The sequence below is a fragment of the Heteronotia binoei genome, chromosome 14 (genome assembly GCF_032191835.1).
Source record: "Heteronotia binoei isolate CCM8104 ecotype False Entrance Well chromosome 14, APGP_CSIRO_Hbin_v1, whole genome shotgun sequence".
Taxonomy (NCBI): domain Eukaryota; kingdom Metazoa; phylum Chordata; class Lepidosauria; order Squamata; family Gekkonidae; genus Heteronotia; species Heteronotia binoei.
The window spans coordinates 15,857,403-15,881,757 of record NC_083236.1 but is presented as its reverse complement, the minus strand read 5'-3'; the positions used below and the strand labels follow the sequence as shown (position 1 = coordinate 15,881,757).

Genomic DNA, 24,355 nt, shown 5'->3' with positions numbered 1-24,355 from the left:
CCTCCTCTTCTAGCTCATCTTTTCCTTCTGCCTCCGTTCTGGCATTGCAACTGACCAGTCAGATAATATAGTTCCAACACACAGTCTGAGAATCACTGCATAAACAGTAAGTCAGTTTGAATTATGCTTAAATCAGTGGTATTTAGTTTGGGAGCCTTATGTGGCTAAGATGGACTGCTGGCACTGCCCCACTATCAGGCAGGTTTTTTTTAAAAAAAATTTTGTTCCCAACTGTGATTGAGCAGCTCCAAGTAGCATGGATTTAGTTATTGTTTTTAAAAGTCTTCCTGTCCCACCCCTTCACGAAGATCTAATTTGTCTTTTAGCCCAGCCCAGAAACTTGCTGGGATAAGCAGGAGCCCTCTTGTTTTCCCCCTTCAAATGGAACTTGAAACGGTATAACATTAAAAAAGAAATAATTATTTTATTTAATAGGCAGAGATTAAATAAATGCAGTCAGGGGTTAGAAATGCTGAGGTAAAAATTGTTAATACAGACTTTACTTCTTTTAACAATCGAAATAATGTTGCTGAAGCTTATTTTCATAAAATCTTGGATCTTGACAGTGAGAGACATTTGAGTGAGTCTTTTAGTTCCAGTTACAATGCTTCTTCATACAGTTACCTATGGCCCTTCAAGTTTTCTGGAAGCAGTCTCTTTATTGCGTACCTAAACTCTCTCCCTTTGGAAACCACAGTATTTCAATATCCTTAGGTGTCTAAATCCGATTCTCTTAATGACAGACTGTGAGTCTCCTCAGAGGTCAGAGCAAAACCCCCCGTGCAACTGTGCTAGAATTTTTATTATTCTCCTCAAAAGATATGACCCTTTTATTTTGCCCTGAATGGAAGTTTCAGTCAAAATCTCAGTCCCGGTTTTGGTGTCTGTGTAAAATGGACTTCAGTTTAGGCTGACTCTTTGATTATCAGTTTTGATACTGAATTCTTCCTCAGAATTGATAGAAAAGTGGAGGAAAGGAGTCGTTTCCCTTCACTCCAAAGGTGAACCAACCGACTGACTCTGTCAGACTCACTGACTCCAACCGACCCTGTCAGAATCCAATTCACTGAATGTCTTACTTCCCAAAGATCATCTGGTCAAAAGACCTCCCCCCCCCCACCCTCGCAAAAAGAAAAAGAAAAAAGACCATGCCCTCAGCACTCAGCTGATCATATAGTTTGCCTCAACTGGCATTCGCCAGTCAGAGAATAAGCGGGGATGGGGGAGGGAGCAGTCTGTCGCTCAAGCTCTCCATTCCACTGAAGAGTCAACTCTTTCCATCTGGAATTGCTGCTCTAGGAAAATTTTTGCTAAGTGCAGTCCATCACAGTGGCTCTTTCACGTGCCACTTGTGATGCTTCTGAGCACCATTCAATGTGGAATCCACCAAACATTTCAGGAAGGTGGGCCCACGTGTTTCCCATCTTCAAACAACTGTCAATGGAGGATGGCTAAATTGGGAGTCCCTTGAGCTTCAGGCCTCATGTCAGAGACAAAAAGGTCCAACAACCAATCGCTGTTCTCTGCAGCTTCTATGCTGTAATTACAACACCCAGGTCACTTTTGATATATGGAACCATTGTTTTAAAAAATCCCAGATTTTATTCTGGAGAACTTGGAAGTTTGCACACACTTTTGTGTCATAAATCTGAATTGCAAGCCATTCCCCTCTCTCCATATACTCCAGGACTGCCTAAGGATCAGTGCTAGGAAAAGAGAACCTTTGATGTCAGAGGTATTCTGCTAACTGAAAAGGATACAGATATAGTTATGTATTTATTATTAATTGGTATATCTTATTGTATATATTTAGTTGTTAAGGTGGTACACAAGGTATACAGCACTTGGGTGGCTCTTTTAATTGATGGTAATTGCAATTGGGGCTCTCCATGAGCCATGCAAGTCAGCACTACAGACTTAGATTTATATTAATTATACTGTACTTATGCTTCAGTTCTTTTGATTCAGCGGTGTTAGGGTGTGAGGAAATACCATCTGGTATACATTTTCAAATATATAGTCAGAGAATAACAAAGGAAGAAAACATTATATACCACGCAATATTTTTTTTTACAATAAAAACTCACAATAAAGTTGGGGGAGTTTCACAATGAACTAGGTATTCTGTTACAGGGTACCAAAGAGTGTGAAAATGTTCCTAATATGACTTAATATTAGGCATAATCGAACAGCTAGTAACTTTACTAAACACAACCCCCCACCCTGAAATTTATTTTGCCACATATGTAGCATGGGCACTGAGGAATCACACTGTTTTTTTGCTATTACAATTCTGACTTATGTAAATAAATACAATATTAATTGGTCCCAGTTCCTATAGGCTGTGTCCCAGTCTCACACTCATCTTCTCCATGGTGTTTCTGTCTAATTTTGCACAAGTTGCTGCGGGGCTGCAATCGCCCCACCTCTTTCCTGTGGCCCGGGCTTTTTTTGAGCAGGAATCCTCAGGAACACAGTTCTGGCTAGCTTGGTGTCATGGGGGGGGGGAGTATCCTGCCCCCTCAGGAAAAGTGTCATGGGGTGTAGCCTAATATACAAATGAGTTCTTGCTGGGCTTTTCCTACAAAAAAAAGCCCTGCCCGTGGCAAGCAGAAACCACTTTTCAGAGGATTTTGCTTGCCGTGGGAAAGAGACAGGGTGAGTCACAGCCCTGCGGCAGCTTGTGCAAAATCAGATGGAAGCGCCACGGAGAAGAGGAGCGTGAGACTGGGTCAAGGCTATTGGGGAATCAGTATGTCTTTTGATTTTGCACCAGTAGGGATATTCCAGCATATGAATATGGGCTAACCGAAGAATAGAAGCGAGAGGGATACAGAGTACATTTGCTCAATTTGTTGCCATACAGTCATTTTTGAGTTGCTTAAATTTTGATTGTTTCAAAAAGATTGGACTGGGGGGTCCAATTCTATGAACCCCCAAAGAAGGTGCTCCTACCCTTCATTATTCCAAATGGAGGGAATGCATTTTAATGTGTTTGATGGATAGAACTCCCTTCAGTATTTAATTGTGCTTGCCACATCCTTGCTCCTGGCTCCCTCCCCAAAGTCACCAGATATTTCTTGAGTCAGACTTGGTAACCCTATTTTATATGCCCAGAAGAACTGTGTAAAAGCTTTCTGCCATTTATATACCATTGATCTAGGAATTTCCATGGGAAGAGCTCTGAAAAGAAAGAGAAATTTTGGGAGAAGGAAGTTTTTTTATCAAGTCTGTCAGCCCAAGAATAAGTTATGGAATTCCACCAAGTCATTTTATTTTTCATTTCTTGAAACAAATTATAAGGTTTTTTTTTTAAATTAGATTGTTAAAATTAGGAGGGATTATAATTCTGAGACATTTCCCACTTGTAAAGGAATAATATCTGTAAGCGTTGTTAAAAATTCAGTGATATGTAGAGGCACTATGCTGGATTTATTTCAATTTACCTTAAGGTCTGAAATAGTAGTAATTTTGGCAAAGATCTCTTGCAATTTTGTGAGAGTTTTTTTGAGATCTGAGAGGAATATAACTAAATTGTCAACATATAAACTGACAGTAGGGGTTCTATCTCCAATTTGGATTCCTGTTATTGAGACGTCTGTATAGATAGCCATTTTCAAGGGTTCTATAGTGGGGGTGAACAAAATGTCCCACATTGCAAAGTTATTGGATTTGAGAGGGAACCATTAATTTGGATTCTTGTGGTGGGGCCAGAATAAAGAATTTTGATAGCACTGATTTATTTATTTATTTATTTTATTATTTATATCCCGCCCTTCCCAACAAGTGGCTCAGGGCTGAATTTAGGGCTGAATTTCATCAGTGATAGGAGATTGAGTACATACAGTATTTCTATGCTATCAAAGGCTTTTTAAGATCGATAATAGCATGAAGTCACATTTTTCAGATTTACTAAAAGCCATTATATTAACAACTCATTGAATGTTCTTGATCATGGAGCATCCAGGTATGAAACCAGTCTGATTTGTTTCTATGTATTGTGAAATTATTGTTTGTAGTCTAAAAGTAAGAATTATAGTGTTTGTAAGGATATCCGATAGAGTCACACATTATTGATTGGTATAATTCGGCATTCCCATTAGTTATGACCATGTAGATTTGGGTTCCTATTCTAACCTCGTATCAGTCCATGAGATGTAGCTGTTCTATATCAGTAACCACTGAAACTGTACAACGTATGCATATTGGTTATGTTATTGACTGGGGATGGCAGATAATTCTTATGCATATATCAGTTTTGTCATGTTGTCTTTTGCTTCTATAATCTTAGTCCTACAGCACTGTTTGTTTGTTTACTGGAGATTTGTTTGTTTTTTGCTTATTGAATTGCTTTGCATATTTTATAATCTGCCTTACATTTCAGTGAGAAAGGTAGGCTATAAATGAAATTAATAGTAATGCAGTAGCAGCAGGAGGAACAGACTTATGAAGAGAATGAAGAACTCTCAGCATTTTAGATGTTAATTGTCGACATGACAATGGAAATATTTATATATCCACTAAGAGCGTCATCTTAAGCCTTGCCAACCTAAAGTCAATTGAGCTAACTCAATGTAAAGCATCACAGAAAGACAGGAGGAATTAGGAAGTTCTGCAACTATAATGCAACTATAATGCTGGGAAAGGAAACCCCCCCCCCGCCCAGTTATTAGTTTTTCACACAATAGATGGTAGGACACATTATTATACAACCTAGTTTTTAGGAATCAAACAGATTATAAATAAATTGAATATTAAACCACTCCTATTCAGAATCACCTATAATCTGCCAGCTTTTAAAAACAGTGCATTGTGTCAATGGGAGATCAGTTAGTAAACACTATTATGACTGAAATGAAGGGGTTGTGGTTTTTTTTAGCAGATTCCATTTATATTAATTTTTCACATTCTGACAGTTGCCAATTAATTTGATTATTAACTTTTTAAACATTTAAACCATTTACCCCCTTGTTTTTCTGCAGCATTTCTGTCTAGGTTAAACATCCACTTTTTAAATAATATCTATAACCCTTATACAGTTATTGGCAATCCAATTTATACAAGGAGACATAATCTTAAAGGCTTGGTCATATATAAATTATTGTAATAATGACACTGATGGACTCATTTTTTTCTGTATGAGACCCCAGACTTCTCTATTACTGTTTATTAGGAAGTAAACATAAGACATTCTTTCCCCCCCTTCCTTTATTTTAGCAGTATTCCATGATAATTAAGTAAAAACAATCATACATATAGCTTCTTCAATAAGGAGCCATAGAGCATCCTTTGATACACCAACCCATTTATTGTATCACTGTTTGATATAATTTCAATAAATTAGGAAATGCCAAACTTCTAATGCTACTCCAGGCTTTTTATTGAGCCAAACACATTTCATAATTTCTCTTTGCCAATCTCGTAATTTTGCTTTAAACAAAACAATCAGAATATTTTCAAACAGGAACAGAAGCTATGAAGCTACAAACATTTTATACCAAATGAAGTAAATATGATCCATTGAGCTACATCCAACTTTATTTGATGTCATACTATCTGATAATAATAATTATTTTGTGCTAGAGCTACGCAAACACCAAGGTATTTCTCAACAGTTGGAGATCAATTCAACTCCAATGTAGTTGAAATCTCTTTTAGCATATCTTCAGTATATTCAATTAAATGTGTTTTGTAATTATTAATTTTATAACCCAAAGTGTGCTATATTCCTCTATCCATGTCAGAGTTTGTACAGTTGATTTCCCATGATTAGTGACAATATGTCATCTGGTTAGATGCTTACTGTACATTCTTGTCCAGCGAAATTGATTCCAGTAATTCCTGATTTACTTCTAATTAATTCAACTAATGGTTCAGTATTAATAGCAAATAAAATAGCCAACAATGGACAACTCTGACATGTGCCTTAGTTAAACATTATCAGAGCTGACAATATAATGTTTACCTGAAGACATTCATAAAGTTGACTATATACAACTTTTATAACATGCAGGAATTTCCCTTTAATATTAAATGCTTCAAGGTTTTTGAACAAACTCCATTCAATGCTGTCAAAAGCTTTTGCTTTATCAAGTAGCATTAAAGTCATTTTCAGCTCTTTCTGCTCCACATAATTCAATATAGAAATAACTCTCCGAATGATATCTGCTAAATATATACCCATCTTGAATCTAGTGTGGTCGCAGTATATATACCCACCAATCTATCTGCTGGAAACGATGTAAAGATTTTGGTAATTTACATTTAGCAGAGATACTGGTTTATATGAAGTCCTTACCTTCCCTATGCATGCAATTTTCCCTTGTCTGGTTCAAAGTAGCCGGAATATTACCGTTTCTCAAGGAATAATTAAAAGTTTTAATATAAGAGCTAACATTACATCACTATCATTACTTTATAACATTCTACCATAATACCATCCAATCCAGATTGTTTTTAAATTTTTTTTTGTAATGGTTAACATTTAGACATGTCCTGCTACTATGAATTGTGGTCTCTGTGCCTAAGTTGTGAAAGCGTACCACTGAGATTTGCATCTTCCTCTTTGGAGTAGGAAAGAAAACCTGCAAGATAAGATGCTAGAGCTATGGGAAGCATTTGGATCCATTCTGCTGTTACTTCTGCCCCTGAAGGACTCTATAATTATTATTGAATGGCCAGTAGATGTGCCTCTGGTGAGCCACAAAGGGCACCACATACAGGGCAAGGACCCTTTAATGTGGGTCTTAAAAGGGGGCCATAGAGGGCTGGCCTTTTATGTTGTTAAAAATTTAATATATCAATAGGTTGTTTTACTTAAAAAGAGAGGCTTACCTATCGTTTATCCCTGGCAATTAGACTTTTTCTGGATTAGGAAGTCTGATAGGCAGACCTGAGAGTTGGAAGTCCAGTTTTACATCAGTTCCTGTTCTAATTCTTTCCCAAACTTTGCCTCTCTGTTTGACCCACCACTTATTACCCTGTGGGGACATCAGAGTCATATTTTGGAGTGGAAGACCATTGACTCAGGCACTTCCACCCCCAATAGCCCCAGACTATTAAGCACAATTGGTTGGGTTGCCAGCCGGGGGGCTTCAGTCTCTGGAACCTTGGGGGGCAGGGCAGTACAATGCATGGCATCATGGCAATTTCACCTTTGACCCCACAATTTCTCCTAGTGCTGCACTGGGTGGCAGCAGGGACTGGAGGGTAGGAGTGATCCCCCTGTCAGTGAGACTATTTATTTGTTTTACAAAATTAGTACTCCACCTTTCCACACTCACTGGTCCACCAAGGCTGCTAACAGATTAAAATATGGGAAATCACATTTTAAAACCATTAAACAAAAAGAACTTTCCTTCTCTCACTTTCACACGAAGCAGAAATTCTTGGCAATGTGTCACTCTCTGTTCCCACGTCCTAAAAGACCGCCCCATTCAAGGTTCCCTAAGTCTGTTACTCCAATGTTTGTACACCTTGATGGGTGCAGGAATCAGGGCAGGCAGTGCTAGGGCTCCCAAGGAAATGGGAAAATAATGGGAAATGGGAAATAAGCAAAAATAAGCCTTAAAGGTGTTTGTTTGCAGTCATCTTAATACAATATGAGGCAAATATAAGCACAGGAAATGTGTGGATAATATACTCACATTTTACAATTCCTGTGTTCTAATCCACATAGAAATGGGAGTATGAAAATGCAAATATATAATTAATACTTCCTAGCTTTATTATGTGGCATACTGGCATACAGAGAGAAGCTGTAATATGCTCATAAAGTCAGGAGTCAGGCTTAAGGGTCCAGCAAGTCAGAAAGTTAATGGCAAGGAGGCAGAAGTGCGGAAGAAAGAATTTCAGCATTCAGCAATGGACTTGGGAAAATGGGTTTTAGTAATTGATCTATGGAAGAAGAGGTTCAGTGGAAAAGGGGGTAAAGGACCAATAAAATAGAAGGATGAGCCAGCTTCAAAAGGATGTTTGGCTCAAAGGAAAAACCTCTCATGGGTTCTAGACCAAAAACGACCTGACAGCAAAGAGTACAGCCTACTAGGGAAAACAACTGGACTAGTAAAGGGACAATTCTAAAGAAGATGGAGAAATACAGCTGAATGTCATGAAATTAAAATAAATACACACACTGTTCTCAAATGGCACTTATTTAGTCTTGATGGATGTCTACAATAAGGAGAAATACATTGAATTAACAGAGAGAAGCAAAAATAAATTAAAAAAATGTGACTTGAGAGTTGACCAAAAATAAATTCTGAGGTCATGCAACCCAGTTGACATTTCTGTACCACGTGGGACAATTAAGAACCCCCCCCCCAACTATTTCCTTACCTGGTCTTTTTGTTTCTGGCCCTCTGCCTGCTCAGGAGTCTCTTGAGAGACAGAAGAAATCCTGTGATTCTCAGAGACATTTGGATCCCCCATAGAAAAAACAGGAATGAGAGGCCTAAGGAATCTGAAATCACTGCTTAATGATCCACCGGTTAGACAAACATCATAGTGGTAAGCCCGGGAAAGTGATCCACTCTGAGAATCAACACCACTTTCTGGGATCTCAGGCAAGGCAGGTGGGAACTGAGGAAGGGCAGTGATAAAACTAGATTCTTTCTTGTATATTTTGATGACAAAAAACAAAATTATGCAAATCAAGAACACAAAGGATACTGCAGCCAAGCAGATCACCAAGTACATAGTCAAGGAGCCATCTTCTTCACTGGCTTCCTGACTGACACTTGCAATATTCAGATAAGGATCTGAAAAGCCATCCACAGGAAGTATATTCAGGGTTGCTGTGCTGCTCTGGGGAGGGTGGCCGTTGTCTCTCACCAGGATAATCAGTCTCTGCTTGTTTGTATCTCGCTCTGTCAGTGGTCTCCTAGTTTTCAGTTCCCCATTCTGGGCTCCTATGCTGAAAAGGCCAGGATCTGTGGCCTTCAGCAATTCAAAGGACAGCCAGGAGTTCTGACCCGAGTCCCCATCCACAGCCACCACCTTGGCAACCAGGTAACCGGCCTCCACTGACTTGGGAACTAGCTCATTGCAGGGGGAGGTGCTGTTCTGAAGTGGGTAGAGGAAGAAAGGAGCATTATCGTTTTCATCCAGGATAACAACTCGAACAACAACTTCTGAGCTCAGTGGAGGAGAACCCCCATCTGAAGCCCTCACTGTCACTTGGAATTCCTTGGTCTGCTCATAATCCAGAGATCTCAGAAGATAAAGATTCCCAGTCTCTGAGTTGATGGAAACATAAGAGACCACAGGATCACCACTGGCATTTCCAAGCACAAGAGAATAGGTCACCTTGGAATTCTTCTCCACATCCAGATCAACAGCATGGACCGAACCAATCAGCAGGCCTGGAATATTGTTTTCCCACACTTGCATTTCATACTTCGACTTCTCAAACATTGGAGAGTTGTCATTGATGTCTGAGATCTCAACCCTAGCGGTTCTTCTTGAAGTAAGCCTGGGAAAACCATGATCAGTAGCTGTAATTGTGATGTTATACTCAGAGACTTTTTCTCTGTCTAGTGGACTTTGGATCACCAGTTGATAATAATTGTTCATTGTTTTTTTTAACAGAAATGGTGACTGTATCTCAACAGAGCAGGAGGTCTTCCCATTGTCTCCAGAGTCTTGGTCGGTGACACTGAAGAGCATGACCAACGTATCTAGGGGAGAATCCTCTGCCAAAGGGCTGGTGATGGATATGACAGAGATCTCAGGTGCACTGTCGTTCTCATCTTCAATTTCCACCACAACCTTGCAGTGGCCTGAAAGACCTCCCCCATCTGTTGCTTTGATGTTCATATAGTAGCTGGTTTCTTTTTCATAGTCGGTTGGACCCAAAACAGTGATTTTCCCTGTACTTTGATGCAAGTGGAACAAACTGCTTATTTCCTCAGGCACCTGATGGAATGTGTAGGTGATCTCTGCGTTTGAACCCAGATCCAAATCTCTAGCTTCCACTTTCAAGACCAGAGTATCTTGAGGGCTATTTTCCTTCAATCCCACTATATATTCAGTTTGTGTAAACTGTGGGAAGTTGTCATTGATGTCCAGCACATTAATATTTATTTGAACTGTTCCTGTTCTCTGGGGCACCCCTCCATCAACAGCTGTGAGAGTCAATCCAAACTGAGCCTCTTTCTCCCTGTCTAGTGGTTTGTCCAGAACAAGGTCCATGTGCTTCTTTCTATTCCTGCCACTTTGAATTTCCAAGCGAAAATTTTCATTGGGACTGAGAGTGTAGTTCTGAATACTGTTTTTGCCCAAGTCTTTATCTTGGGCAGATTCCAAAGGGAATCGAGTATTTGTGGGAACATTCTCAGGAATAGATAGGTCAAGTGCAGTTTGAGAGAATGCTGGAGAGTTGTCATTTATATCTTCTATATCTATCTCAATGCTGTAGATTGTTAAGGGGTTTTGGAGCACAATTTCAGATAAAAGTAAACAAGAGTCCATCTCACCACACAAAGCTTCCCGGTCTATTTTTTCATTCACAAACAGATTCCCAGAATGGGTATCCAGCTGGAAATATTGCTGATTGCTTTTGGAAACCAGCTGGGTTCTGCGGACAGAGAGCTCCCCTGGTCCCAGTTTCAAATCCTTCAGCACATTAGCCACCAGAGACCCACTTTTCTTCTCTTCAGGCAATGAATAGCGAATTGAGACACACACCACTCCAGACAGAGAGAGTAAGAACAAAAGATACAGACCTTTTCTCATCCTGAAGCTGTCATCCATGGTGCCAGCCTCTCCCAAGTCAAATATTTATGGTTCACAAAGCAGAATGAAGATGGTTACTATCCAGAGATATTTTATCCTTCTGAAATGATTAATTCTGATCAGGTGTGTTCATTGCTTTTTGTCCTTGAATCTTCCCGTCCATCCAGCACTTTCCTTCCCTCTGCATTCAGTGTGCCTGCCTGTTAGGTTTCTTCTCGTGCTGCTACAGATGAAATGCCTGAAATTCCTTTTGTAACTCATCCGTTTGCTAATACTGCCATCTTGTGGTCTTGCTAGAAGAAAACCATGAAAATTGCAAGTCTGTTTAGAGTTCTCAAATCGTTTTGGAGCAGACTGAGTGCTATCTTAGCCTTTTGGAATCCATATGCAAAGTCATTCCCTGCTACTCCCCCTCCCCTATGCACACAAAATGTAAAAATCTCATCTAGGTTACTATTGAACAAGTTATTTTATTTTTATGGTTTATTCATAAATAGCAATAGTGAGCATAATGATCCCTCAACCATTTTGCAATTTATGTGTACAAAATACACACTCACTTGAACAGAGCTGCAGCCCATCACACTCTCTTGATCACTGAGTCCAATGCTCTCGTTTACACACATCAAATCATTAGTACATTTAAAAACACATCATATGAAGCGGCTCCTACTGCCTTGGCTTGAGTGCTGGAAAGACAAAGGAACACAGAGCAGAGTACATCCCCACTTAATAGGAAGCCAAGGAACGGCAAGAAATTTCATCCGCTTTTATAGCCTCCTCTTCTAGCTCACCTTTTCCCTTCACCTCCTTTCTGGCATTGCAACTGACCAGTCAGACAATATGGTCCCAACCCTCAGTTTGAGAGCAACTGCATAAACAATGTGTGTTTTGTTTAAATCAGAGATACTTAATGGTTTGGGAGCCAAATGTCTCTCTTTGACATGCCACTTGAGCTTCTGAGCACCATTCCTCAGTGTGGCACCCACCACATATTTCAGGAAGGAGGGCAAGCCTACTGCCCAGTGGTGTTACTGGCAGGCTGATGGTTCCCATCTTGAAACAGCTGTCACTGGAAGACGGCTAAAATGGGAGTCTCCCAGAGCTGACAGGGGCAGAGTGGTCCAACAGCCCTTCAACCTTTCTCTGCAGGCTCTGTTCTTTTAGCTATCCAGTTAATAAAGCATACTGGAGAACTTGAAAGCTTGCATATGCCTTTGTGCCATACGTCTGACTTGCAAGCCCTTCCCCTCCCTTCATAGAGTCCAGGACTGCTTAAGGATCAACAGTGATGTGAAGAGAAAATATTTCATGCTTAGAGGTATTCTGGTCACTGCGAAAAAATTGCAGTTATAGTTATGTATTTAAGATTAATTGATATATCTTATTGTATGTGTTTGTTCAGTGAGATGGTGCACAGGGGATTAGGGGAGTGCATCTGGATATACCCAAGCCAACTAAATATTATTCAACTGAATATACACTCCAGGATTGTTTCAGCTGTCAAATATAGCCAATCACAAAAAAAATCCAAACAATATTTGGGGTTATCAGGGAACACCAGATAGCTGCAGTTAGAGGACACTTAAAGGGCTCATAGTCCTTTTATGTGCCTTCAGGGTGAACTAGTAGCTTGGAGAAGGTAATTAAAAGAGCTGGTTTGGTGTAGTGGTTAAGTGTGCGGACTCTTATCTGGGAGAACCGGGTTTGATTCCCCACTCCTCCACTTGCACTTGCTAGCATGGCCTTGGGTCAGCCATAGCTCTGGCAGAGGTTGTCCTTGAAAGGGCAGCTGCTGTGAGAGCCCTCTCCAGCCCCACCCACCTCACAGGGTGTCTGTTGTGGGGGAGGAAGGGAAAGGAGATTGTGAGCCGCTCTGAGACTCTTCGGAGTGGAGGGCGGGATATAAATCCAATATCTTCATCTACCTCACAGGGTGTCTGTTGTGGGGGAGGAAGGTAAAGGAGATTGTGAGCCGCTCTGAGACTCTTCGGAGTGGAGGGCGGGATATAAATCCAATATCTTCATCTACCTCACAGGGTGTCTGTTGTGGGGGAGGAAGGTAAAGGAGATTGTGAGCCGCTCTGAGACTCTTCGGAGTGGAGGGCGGGATATAAATCCAATATCTTCTTCTTCTTCTAAAAGGATCACGAACCCTTTACATGTTTTCTTCTTTTATTGGAAACAATGGAGGATGGGGCACCTTCTTTGGGGGTCCGTAGAATTGTACCCCCTGGTCCAATCTTTTTTAAACTTGGGGATTCTTAAGATGAGGGGCACCAGCAGCTATACCCCCACATATATTCCCCCTTATATCCTATGGAGATCACTAACCATAATGAACACTGTAGGCTTTGATGAAGCCAGAAAGATTCAGGATTCCTGAAAAATCCCATATCTTAATGCCATATTGAAATTCAGGAGTATTGAGAAATACCGATATTTTCCAGCTGCGCAAAAGCAGAAACAAAACCAAACAAAGACGGGAGAGAGATTTGGGAGCAATAATGAATACATTTGCTTCAGTTCCATTGATTCACGGGCGTTAGCGACTAGGTTACCATGAACTGTTATTGCTATGAATATTTGTGAAATTCAAATATTACTAATTTTTTGTAAAATCAGTTCTTCTTATCTGACTTCTATGCTGATCTTCTGCATGGTGACTGGAAATCCTTGAATCCCTCTAATTTTCAGCGGGAACCAGAGAAAGGCCAGGACAGAGAGGCCTGAGAAATCTGAACATGCTGTTTAGAGATCCACCAGCTAAGCATACCTCATAGTAGTAAATGTGGGAAAGGAATCCAGAACCAGAATCTCCACAGGTCTCCTGAAAATTCAGTCCAACTGTGAAATTCAAGGAAGAGGTCACGATGAACTTTCTCCTTTTCTGAATCTTGATGAGAATAAACTCCATCACAGAGACCAGAAAAATGAATGAGATGACACCGAAACATGGTCAGGATACGGTCTTCCTCCACCAATGCATCCTTTGGAATATCCACCATTTTCATATGAGGGTCAGAAATGGCATCCACTAGCAGAATGCTGTGAGTTGTGGAGTTGGACTGTAAACATTGACTCTTGTCTCTGACTCTTATGATAAGTTTCTGGTTGAATGTGGCTCATTTGTTAATTGGTCTCATGGTTTTCACTTCTGCATTCTAGGCCCCCATGCTGAATAGACCCATTTCTGAGGAAAAACAAGAGTTCTGACCAGAATCTCTGTTCACTGCCACTGCCTTGGTAATTAGGTAGCCAGCCTCAATCCCTCTGTAAACCAATCATTGGATGCAGAAGTGCATTCTGAAGAGGGCACAGGGTGAATGGGGCTTTATCATTTTCATCTATGAAAAGAACTCAGACAATAACTTTGGAGCTCAGCAGAAGAGAACTGCTATCTACAGCCCTTACATTTACCAGGAAATCTTTCACCTGCTCATAGTCCAGAGATCAGATGGCACACAGATTCTCAGTTTCAGAGTTGATGGAGACATAAGAGGACACAAGCTTATCGCTGACCTTCCCAGGCAAAAGAGAATCGGTCACTTCGGCATTTTGTTCCAAGTCCAGGTCCCTGGTTTGGACCAAACCTATGAACAGACCTGGAATATTATTTCTTTGTAACTGCATTTAATGAACTGTCTTTTCAAATACTAGCATGTTGTCATTGACATCTGAGATCTCCACATTAACTGTGCTTGCTGCAGTGAACCCCAATCTGTGGCTGTGATGGTGATATTACATTCTAAGACAATTTCTTGGTTGAGGTGTTGCTGGTTCACCAGCTGATAATAGATTCAGGTGGGTAGCCATGTTGATCTGAATCAACAGAACAAAATTTCAGTTCAGTGACATCTTTAAGATCAACAATGTTTTATTCAAGGTATAAGCATATGTCTTCAGATACATTGAAACGGAAGTTACCTGTCCATATATAGGTAGAGGGTGAGCAGCAAATTAGCATACAATATAATGAAGATGTTTAACAGATGCAACATAACACTTTACAACCAATCACCTCACCTTAAAGAAAAGAGTACTGTTAGTTACCTCCAGGGCTTAAAAAAAAAAAACCCAGCAGGAACTCATTTGAATATTAGGCCACACCCTCTGATGCCAAGCCAGCTGGAACTGCGTTCCTGTGTGTTCCTGCTCAAAAAAAGGGGAGATGGATGGAGCATACCAACAGGGTCTCAGTTAATTATTCTCAACATTCCACGAGAAGGGTACATTTACACATCAATCTCCAATTTTGATATATTTATTTGCTTCACTATGTTTTCCCCTGGAATTAAATCAAAACAAATGGTGAACATATACACTAAGCCTGTTATTCCTGTTTGGTCATTGCATCTGTTAAATTTCTTCATTATGTTGTATGCTAATTTACAGCTCATCCTCTACCTATATGTATGGACTGGTAACTTCCATTTCAATATATCTGAAAAAGTGTGTGTTAACACAAAAGTCCATACCTTTAATAATACTTTGTTGGTCTTAAAGGTGCCAATGGACTCAAATTTTGTTCAGTTGGTAATAGTTATTCCCTGAGGTTTTTAACATGAAGTGCTGGTTTGCCTCAGTAGTGCAGGAAGTTCTTGATCTATCTTGATTACTGACACTGAAGAGAGCCACAACAGTATCTTGAGGAGAATCTTCTGGTAAAGGACTGGTGATGAATGTTACACTCCCCTCTGGGGAATTGTCATATCTGTCCTCAACCTCCACAATGATTTTGCAGTAAGCAAAGCGCCCCCCCTCATTGGTGGCTTTGATTTTATTGCATAATTCCTACTGTCTGCATAATCAATTATTCCTACAATTATTCCCCATTATGTTTTGTTAACATGAAAGATCTGGATACATTTTCTGGCACCTGGCTGAAGCAATAAATTATGTCCCCAAAGAAACCAAAATCCCTCTCAGCTGCTTTCACTCTTGTACATGTACTTGCCTAGCTGTTTTCCAATAGTTTCACTTTATACAGAGACTGATGAAACTGAAGGACATTATCATCGTTGCTCATAATCACTGAAGTCTTCTTTTCCCTTTGTAGAATTTCTAATACTACTAAAGGCTTTCTATTTATCCAGACACATTTCATAATTTCCCTTCGCCAATCTTGCAAAGTTATTTTAGATTAAAAAACAGGATTATTTTAAAATAAGACTACAAACATATTACCGCAGTAATCCTACTGAACAAAGTCAAATTTAACACAAGCCAGATTCAACTTTACCTGATGCCATAGAATCTGATAATAATTATTTTGAGTTAGAGCAAAGCCAGGCTCCAATGCACCTGAAATGTTTATATATATAAAACTAAATTCAATTCAATTAAATCCATTTTATATTTGTTATGTTTGTTAATTTTATACCCCCAAAGTGTGCTATAGCCCACTGTGCATATCAAAATTTGTTCAATTGATTTCTCAGAATTAGTGCATTGAGCAAGGGGTCACACTAGACAGCTTGTATGGCCCCTTCCAACTCTGTGAGTTTGTGATTTTATGAATGTGTCATCTGCCTAGAAGCTTATTTGTCCAGCCAGATTTATTCCAGTAATTCCTGATTTACTTCTAGTTACTTCAGCTAAGGGTTCAATATAAAGAGTAAATAAAATAGCTGACAATGGACAAACTTGACATGTGCCTCAGTCAAGCATTACCAGAGGAGATTTTTTTTTTGCCCAAAGAATTGCGTGAGTTTAACTATATACAACTATTAGAATATGCTAGAATTTAACCTTTAATACTAAATGTCTCAGGGCTCTTGAACAAAAATCTCCATTCAATGTGGTCGAAAACTTTTTCCTCAACATGTAGTATTAAAGCCATTTTGACTTCTTTCTGCTCTGCTAATTAAATATGGAAATAACACTCCAAGTATTATTAGATGCAAGTATCAGACTAACCCTAGCTTTATCGTGTGACATACTGGCATACATGCAGAGCCTGTAATTTGCTCAAAAAGTCAAGAACAAGCTTAAGGGTAATAAAATCCAGAGAGTCAGAAAGCTAATGGCCAGGAGGCAAAAGTGCTGAAGAAAGAATCCCAGCATTCAGCAATGGGCTTGGGGAAATGAACTCTGGCAGAAGAGGTCCAATGGAAAGAGGTGCAGGGGACCAACAAAATAGAAGGATGAACCAGCTTAAAAAGGATGGTTGGCTCAATGAAAAAACCTTTCATGGGTCCTAGACACAGAACGATCTGACAGCAAAGAGTAAAGCCTACCAAGGAAAACAACTGGACTAGTAAAGGGACAATCCTCAAGGAGATGGAGACGTACAGCTGAATGTCATGAAATCAATACAAATACACACACTGTTCTCAAATGGCACTTATTTAGTCTTGATGGATGTCTCCAATTAGGAGAAATGCACTGAATTAACAGAGAGAAGCAGAAATTATTAAATTAAAAAAATAACTTGAGAGTTTATAAAAAAAAAAATTATGAGGTCACGTTACCCAGTTGAAATTTTTGTACCATGTGGGACAATTGAGAAAAAAACCCAACTATATGCTTACCTGGTCTCTTTGTTTCTGGCCTTCTACCTGCTCAGGAGCCTCTTGAGAGATAGAAGAAATCCTGTGATTCTCAGAGACATTTGGGTCCCCCATAGAAAAAACAGGAATGAGAGGCCTAAGGAATCTGAAATCGCTGCTTAGAGATCCACCAGTTAGACAAACATCATAGTGGTAAGTCCGGGAAAGTGATCCACTCTGAGAATCCATACCAGTTTCTGGGATCTCAGGCAAGGCAGGTGGGAACTGAGGAAGGGCAGTGATAAAACTAGACTCTTTCTTGTATATTTTGATGACAACAAACACAATGATGCAAATCAGGAACACAAAAGACACTGCAGCCAGGCAGATCACCAGGTACATAGTCAAGGAGCCATCTTCTTCATTGGCTTCGTGACTGACACTTGCAATATTCAGATAAGGATCAGAAAAGCCATCCACAGGAAGTATATTCAGGGTTGCTGTGCTGGTCTGGGGAGGGTGGCCGTTGTCTCTCACCAGGATAATCAGTCTCTGCTTGTTTGTATCTCGCTCTGTTAGTGGTCTCCTGGTCTTCACTTCCCCATTCTGGGCTCCTATGCTGAAAAGACCAGGGTCTGTGGCCTTCAACAATTCATAAGACAGCCATGAGTTCTGACCTGAATCCCCATCCACAGCCACCACCTTGGCAACCAGGTAACCAGCCTCCACTGACTTGGGAACCAGCTCATTGCAGGGGGAGGTGCTGTTCTGAAGTGGGTAGAGGAAGAAGGGAGCATTATCGTTTTCATCCAGGATAACAACTCGAACAACAATTTCTGAGCTCAGTGGAGGAGAACCCCCATCTGAAGCCCTCACTGTCACTTGGAATTCCTTGATCTGCTCATAATCCAGAGATCTCAGAAGATAAAGATTCCCAGTCTCTGAGTTGATGGAAACATAAGAGGCTGCAGGAGCACCACTGGCATTTCCAGGCACTAGAGAATAGCCCACCTTGGCATTCTGCTCCACGTCCAGATCAACAGCATGGACTGAACCCATCAGCAGGCCCGGAATATTGTTCTCCCACACTTGCATTTCATACTTGGCCTTCTCAAAGACTGGAGAGTTGTCATTGATGTCTGAGATCACAACCCTAATTGTCCTTTTCAAAGTGAGCCTGGGAGAGCCCCAATCAGTAGCTGTGATGGTGATGTTATACTCAGAGACTTTCTCTCTATCTAGTGGACTTTGGGACACCAGTTGATAATAATTGTTCATTGTTTTTTTTAACAGAAATGGTGACTCTGTCCCTATAGAGCAGGAGGTCCTCCCATTGTCTCCAGAGTCTCGGTCTGTGACGCTGAAGAGCACAACCAATGTATCTAGGGGAGAATCCTCTGCCAAAGGGCTGATGACAGATATGACTGATATCTCTGGTGCATTGTCATTCTCATCCTCAATTTCTACCAGGACCTTGCAATGTCCTGAACGACCCCCTCCATCTGTTGCCTTGATCTTCATATAATAGCTGGTTTCTTTTTCATAGTCAATTGGTCCCAAAACAGTGATTTCCCCTGTAGTTTCATGCAAATGGAATAAATGCTTTATTTTCTCAGGCACCTGATGAAATAAGTAGGTGATCTCTGCATTTGAACCAAAATCTAAATCTCTGGCTTCCACTTTCAATACCACAGTATTTTGAGGACTATTTTCCTTTAAACCTACTATATATTCAGTTTGTGTAAACTCAGGGAAATTGTCATTGGTGTCCAAAACATTAATATTTAGAAGCACTGTGCCTTTTCTCTGGGGCACCCCTCCATCAACAGCTGTGAGAGTCAGCCCAAATTGAGCTTCTTTCTCCCTGTCTAGTGGTTTATCCAGAACAAGGTCCACATTTTTCTCTCCACCCTTGCCAATTTGTATTTCCAAGCGAAAATTTTCATTGGGACTGAGGGTGTAGTTCTGAATACTGTTTTTGCCCAAGTCTGCATCTTGGGCAGATTCCAGGGGGAACCGAGTATTTGTGGGAACATTCTCAGGAATAGATAGGTCAAGTTCAGTTTGAGAAAATGCTGGAGAGTTGTCATTTATATCTTCTATCTCTGCCTCAATGCTGTAGATTGTTAGGGGCTTCTGGAGTACAATTTCAGACAGCAGTAAGCAAGGCTTTGTTTCACCACACAAAGCTTCTCTGTCTATCTTTTCATTTACAAAGAGATTCCCAGAATGGGTATCCAGCTGGAAATACTGATTATTGCTTTTGGAAACCAGCTGGGCTCTGCGAGCAGAGAGCTCCCCTGGTCCCAGTTTCAAATCCTTCAGCACATTAACCACCAGAGACCCACTTCTCTTCTCTTCAGGTAAAGAATAGCGAATTGAGACACACACCACTTCAGACAGAGAAAATATGAACAAAAGGTACAGACCTCTCTTGATCCTGAAGGTATCATACATGGTGCCAGATTCTCCCAGGTCAGATATTTATGGTTCATGAAGCAGAAAGAAGCTGGGTAATATCCAGAGATATTTTATTCTGTTGGTCTAATTAACTGTGATCTGCTGTGTTCATTGCTTTTCATCCTTGAATCTTCCCGTCTATCCAGCACCTTCCTTCCCTCTGCATTCAGAGGTCTCTGCTTGTACAGCTACAAATGAAATCCCCAAAATGCCATTTGCAACTCATCTGTTTGCTTATGCTGCCACCTTGTGGTCCTACTAGAAGAAAACTATGACAATTGCATTTCTGTTTAAAGTTCTAAAACTTTTTTGGAACGGATGGACTGTTACCTTACTTGGCCTTCTAGAATCAACATGCAGTGATTCCCTGCTATTTCCCCTCCCCTATGCACACATAATGTAAGAATCTGATCTAAGTTACTATTGAACAAGTTAATGTTTTATTTTAAAGATTCATTAATAAACAGCAATCCTGAGGAATGATTTGCATAAAGATCTCTCAGTCGTTTTGCACTTAATGCATATAAAATGCACACTCACTTGAACAGAGCTGCAGCCAATCATACCCTCTTGATCACTGTGTTCAGTGCTCTTGTTTACATCTAAAACCACAACATATGAAGTGGCTCCTGCTGCCTTGCGTGACAAAACAGACCTGCTGGAAAGACAAAGGAGCACAGGGCAGAGTGCCTCCCCACTGAATGTGAAGCTGAGGAAAGGCAGGAGATTTCATCTGTTTTTAAAGCCTCTTCTTCTAACTCATCTTTTTCCTCCACCTCCTTTCTGGCATTGCAACTTATCAGTCAGAGAATATGGTCCCAACCCAAAGTTTGAGACAGGCTTGCCAGTCCCCAAGTCCCAATGGGGGACCCCCCAGTTTTGCAGGCTCCTTCCTGACAGCCACAATGTACCTTTAAACCTCAGCAGGTTTAGAAGATGCTTGGAACCGTTTGTGTTTCGGAATGTGTGTGTGCCTTTAAATCTCAGTAGAAGGAAACCAGGGGGCAGGGCAAGCAGTGTGAATCTGTGAAAAAGGCAGAGTCAAGTCCCTCTGTTTTGCATTCGCTATAGTAAAATGGATATGAAAGAGCTAGACTTGATTTTGGGATGGAGGAAAATGCCATCCCCCTAGTCTGCTCTCCTTTCCTGTTCCTGTGTGAACAAGCTGGTTGAAATATAGTAGATGGTTAAATTCAGCAACTCCCATGAGTAAATTGCCCCAGTAAGATCACAAAAGTGTGGGCTTGCTTTGTGAGTGTGTGTGCATGTCCCTTTAAAAAGCCATGCTTGGAAATGCTTCCAGAGCATGACAAGGGGACTTGTGAGGGGATAACAAATTTCACTTTCAGCTGCTAGGGTAAACAACAAAAGAGGTTGGGGAAATGAAGACTGTATTCAGGGGAACTGCACTGCTGTATTTTTATTTATTTATTTATTTAGGGAAAAGGAAAGTTTCCTGGCTCCACCTCCAAAGTCTCTTGGCTCCACCCTCAAAGTTCCCAGATATTTCCTGTCAAACCTGGCAATCCTAGTTTGAGAAGCATTGCATAAACAGTAAGTCAGTGTGCACTTTGTTTAAATCAATGGTACTTAGTAGTTTGGGAGCCAAATGTCTCTCTTTGACTTGCTACTGGAGTTTCTGAGCACCATTCCCCAGTGTGGCACCCACCACATATTTCAGACAGGAGGGCAAGCCTACTGCCCAGTGGCGTTATTGGCAGGTTGATGGTTCCCATCTTGAAACAGCTGTCACTGAAAGACAGCTAAAATGGGATCTCCCTGAGCTGCAGGACTCGTGTCAGGGGCAGAGTGGTCCAACAACCCTTCACCCTTCTCTGCAGGCCCTGTTTTTTAAACATCCAGTTAATAAAGTGTACTGGAGAACATTAAAGCATTTGTGTCATAAGTCTGACTTGCAAGCCCTTCCCCTCATTTCATATAGTCTGGGACTGCTTAGGGATCAACAGTGATGGAGAGAGAGAATATTTCATGCTTTGAGGTATTCTGGTAACTGAAAAAAAATTGAAGTTACAGTTATGTATTTAATATTAATTGATATACCTTATTATATGTCTTTGTTTAGCAAGATGGTACACAGGGGATAAAGGGAGTGCATCTGGATATACCTTAGACAAAAAAAATGTTATTCAACTGAATATACATTCCAGGATTATTCTGGCTATCAAATATAACCAATCCCAAAATATTCTGGGTTATCCAAAAACACCAGATAGTTGCAGTTAGTGGGTCTTTAAAGAGATCCTAGTCCTTTTAAATGCCTTCAGGGTGAACTAGTAGCTTGAGCCTTTTAAACAACTTGAGTTCAGAGACATTTAAAGGGACTGCAAATCCTTTAAATATTTTCCCCTTTCATTGGAAACAATGGAGGATGGGAGGCACCTTCTTGTTGATATATTTGTGACAGTATCCAGATTACTGCAGACAGCTGAAATGACATTAGATCATCTGGCTGGTGGGGGCAACAGGACAGAGTGCCAGGTTGCATCAGCCAAGGTAGAGTCAGCATGACTCAGCATGATTCAGCACTGGCCTGATTGGTCAGGCTGACTTAGAATATGTATAAATGTATAATAACACCATCATATGTGTGGAGATTTTGGATGGTAGAGGTGAGCGGAGCGTTTTGTCAGTGTGAGATATATTCTGTAAATAAATGTACATAGTTAGTTTTACAGCTACTGTGTGCTTGACTTAATTTCGTCGTCTTCAGTGACTGCACTCACTCCAGCAGCGTAGCATCAACAGGGTTATGGGCCCAGCACGCTTCCGCTGCGCCAACAGACTGTGAGTGTAGTTGGAGAAGGATGGCTGACATGCTCCAGTGCAGAGAAGTAAGCTACCTCGGCTGAGGTAACCAGCAGTAGCTGATACAGCAAGGCTGTGCAGAATGGCAACAGCAGTCGCTACCATGCTGATTGAGAAGCTGACTTCTAGCAACTATACTGTGTGGGCGGTTCGTGTTGAACATTTCCTGAAGAGAGAGGGACTGTGGAATGCCGTAGCAGATCCTCCAGAGGACCCCACGCCAGAAGAGACCATCCGTGATCAAAAGGCTCTCGCCACTATAATCTTGAGCCTATCTGACGACCAGCTTGTCCATGTGGGAGGAAAGCAGCTGGCAAAGGAGGCTTGGGACGCGCTCAAGGCCGTCTATGTACAGACTACAGCGGGCTCGCTGATAGCGTTAACCAGAAGGTAGTATCGAAAGAGGATGCAAGCTGGAGAGACGGTGAGAGAACATCTTAATGCTTTGTCTGCGTGTTTTCAAGAGCTTGAGCAACGGGGGAAAACTATTCCCGAGGAAGATAAAAGATAAAGTATACATAATACTAAGTTCCCTGCATGAGTGGTTCGACATGCTATTAATGGCTTCTGAGGGCCAGGATGCAGGGAGGCTAACCTTGAACGGGGAAGTTATTGGCAGAGGACCAGAGATAGCAGGAGTGCCGTGAACAGAAAGCTCACGTCCAGCCGAGCCAGAAGAAGCTAGAGCCAGTAAGTGGAGGAGTTGCTTCCTTCAGTCAAGAGGGTGCTGCAAGTAAAAAAGAAGTGCTTTTTGTGCGGCAGTGATACTCATCTGCAGAGGAGTTGCCCTGAGAGACGAAGAGGAAAGCAGAGGTCAACTCAACCCCAGCAAGCAACTCTTGTGAGAACTAATATGCGTCTGCAGGACACTCCGTGGATTATAGACTCGGGTGCCACCCAGATGTTTTGCAACAAGGAAGGACTGTTGGAGAACACTAAACCGGCGAGCCTTAAAGTCGTGAGTTTGACAGATGGCAGGAAGGCAGAAGTCTTATGCCAAGGGACTGTCTATTTCCCAGAACTCAAACACAGATTTGTAAATGTATTATGTGTGCCTAGCTTGGAGACAAGCTTGTTAAGTGTCTCCGTGTTAACTAAAGCAGTCTTTGATGTACTGTTTAACGTGCATAGGTGTACCATCTTTAAAGAATGTAAGGTGCTAGCCAGAGGTAGGCTAAATGAAAATGTGTATGTGCTAGACCAAAAGAGTGTAAAAGCACAGATGGTTTATAATCGGCAACCCCACCATAACTGCATTCATAGATTGCATAGGCGAATGGGGCATGCCAGCTATAATACTCTAAAGAAAACCCTGGCTATTCTGGGAAAGGAAACAGTGGAACCGTGTAATGCTTATCTAGACTGTGAGGTCTGTAAACAGTCAAAATCAAAAGCATACCCAGCACTCAAGTAGTCTTTTGGTTGACAATAATTGTGAATGTAGCTCTCCATGAACCATGCAGTCAGGACAACAGACTTAGGTTTATCCTTTTTTTTCCAAGTATAACATTCTATGTAGTTAATGCTCATATTAAACATGATTGTTAAATTCCGCTGTATGTGCAATAGCAGAAACAAGAGCAAATAAAGATAGATTTTAGTGCAATGATAAACATGTCTGTTTCAATTCCATTGATTCAGGGGTGTTAGTGAGTAGGTTATACTGAACTGTTATTACTATCAATATTTCTGGGATTCAGTTATCACCAATTTTATGTTAATTCTTTTCACCTGACTCCTGCGCTGATCTTCTGCATGGTGACTGGAAATTCTTGAATCTTCCTGCTTTTCAGCAGGCTCCACAGAAAAGACAGGACAGAGAAGCCTGAGAAAACCTGAACATG

General features: G+C 40.9%; 1 protein-coding gene across 14 annotated transcripts in view; it reads right to left on the bottom strand.

Moving 5' to 3' along the window:
- Positions 1-24,355, bottom strand: part of LOC132582157 (protocadherin beta-16-like) — a 214,724-nt gene that overhangs the window by 41,830 nt on the left and 148,539 nt on the right. The window contains exon 1 of one of the 14 annotated variants that reach the window (XM_060253641.1): positions 8,338-10,870. The exons of the other annotated variants lie outside the window; for them this stretch is intronic. Within the exon in view, the coding sequence (XP_060109624.1) occupies positions 8,338-10,752 (2,415 nt within the window). The 5' untranslated portion in view covers positions 10,753-10,870. Of the gene's footprint in view, positions 1-8,337; positions 10,871-24,355 lie in introns of those variants that run through there. 14 annotated transcript variants of the gene reach the window in all.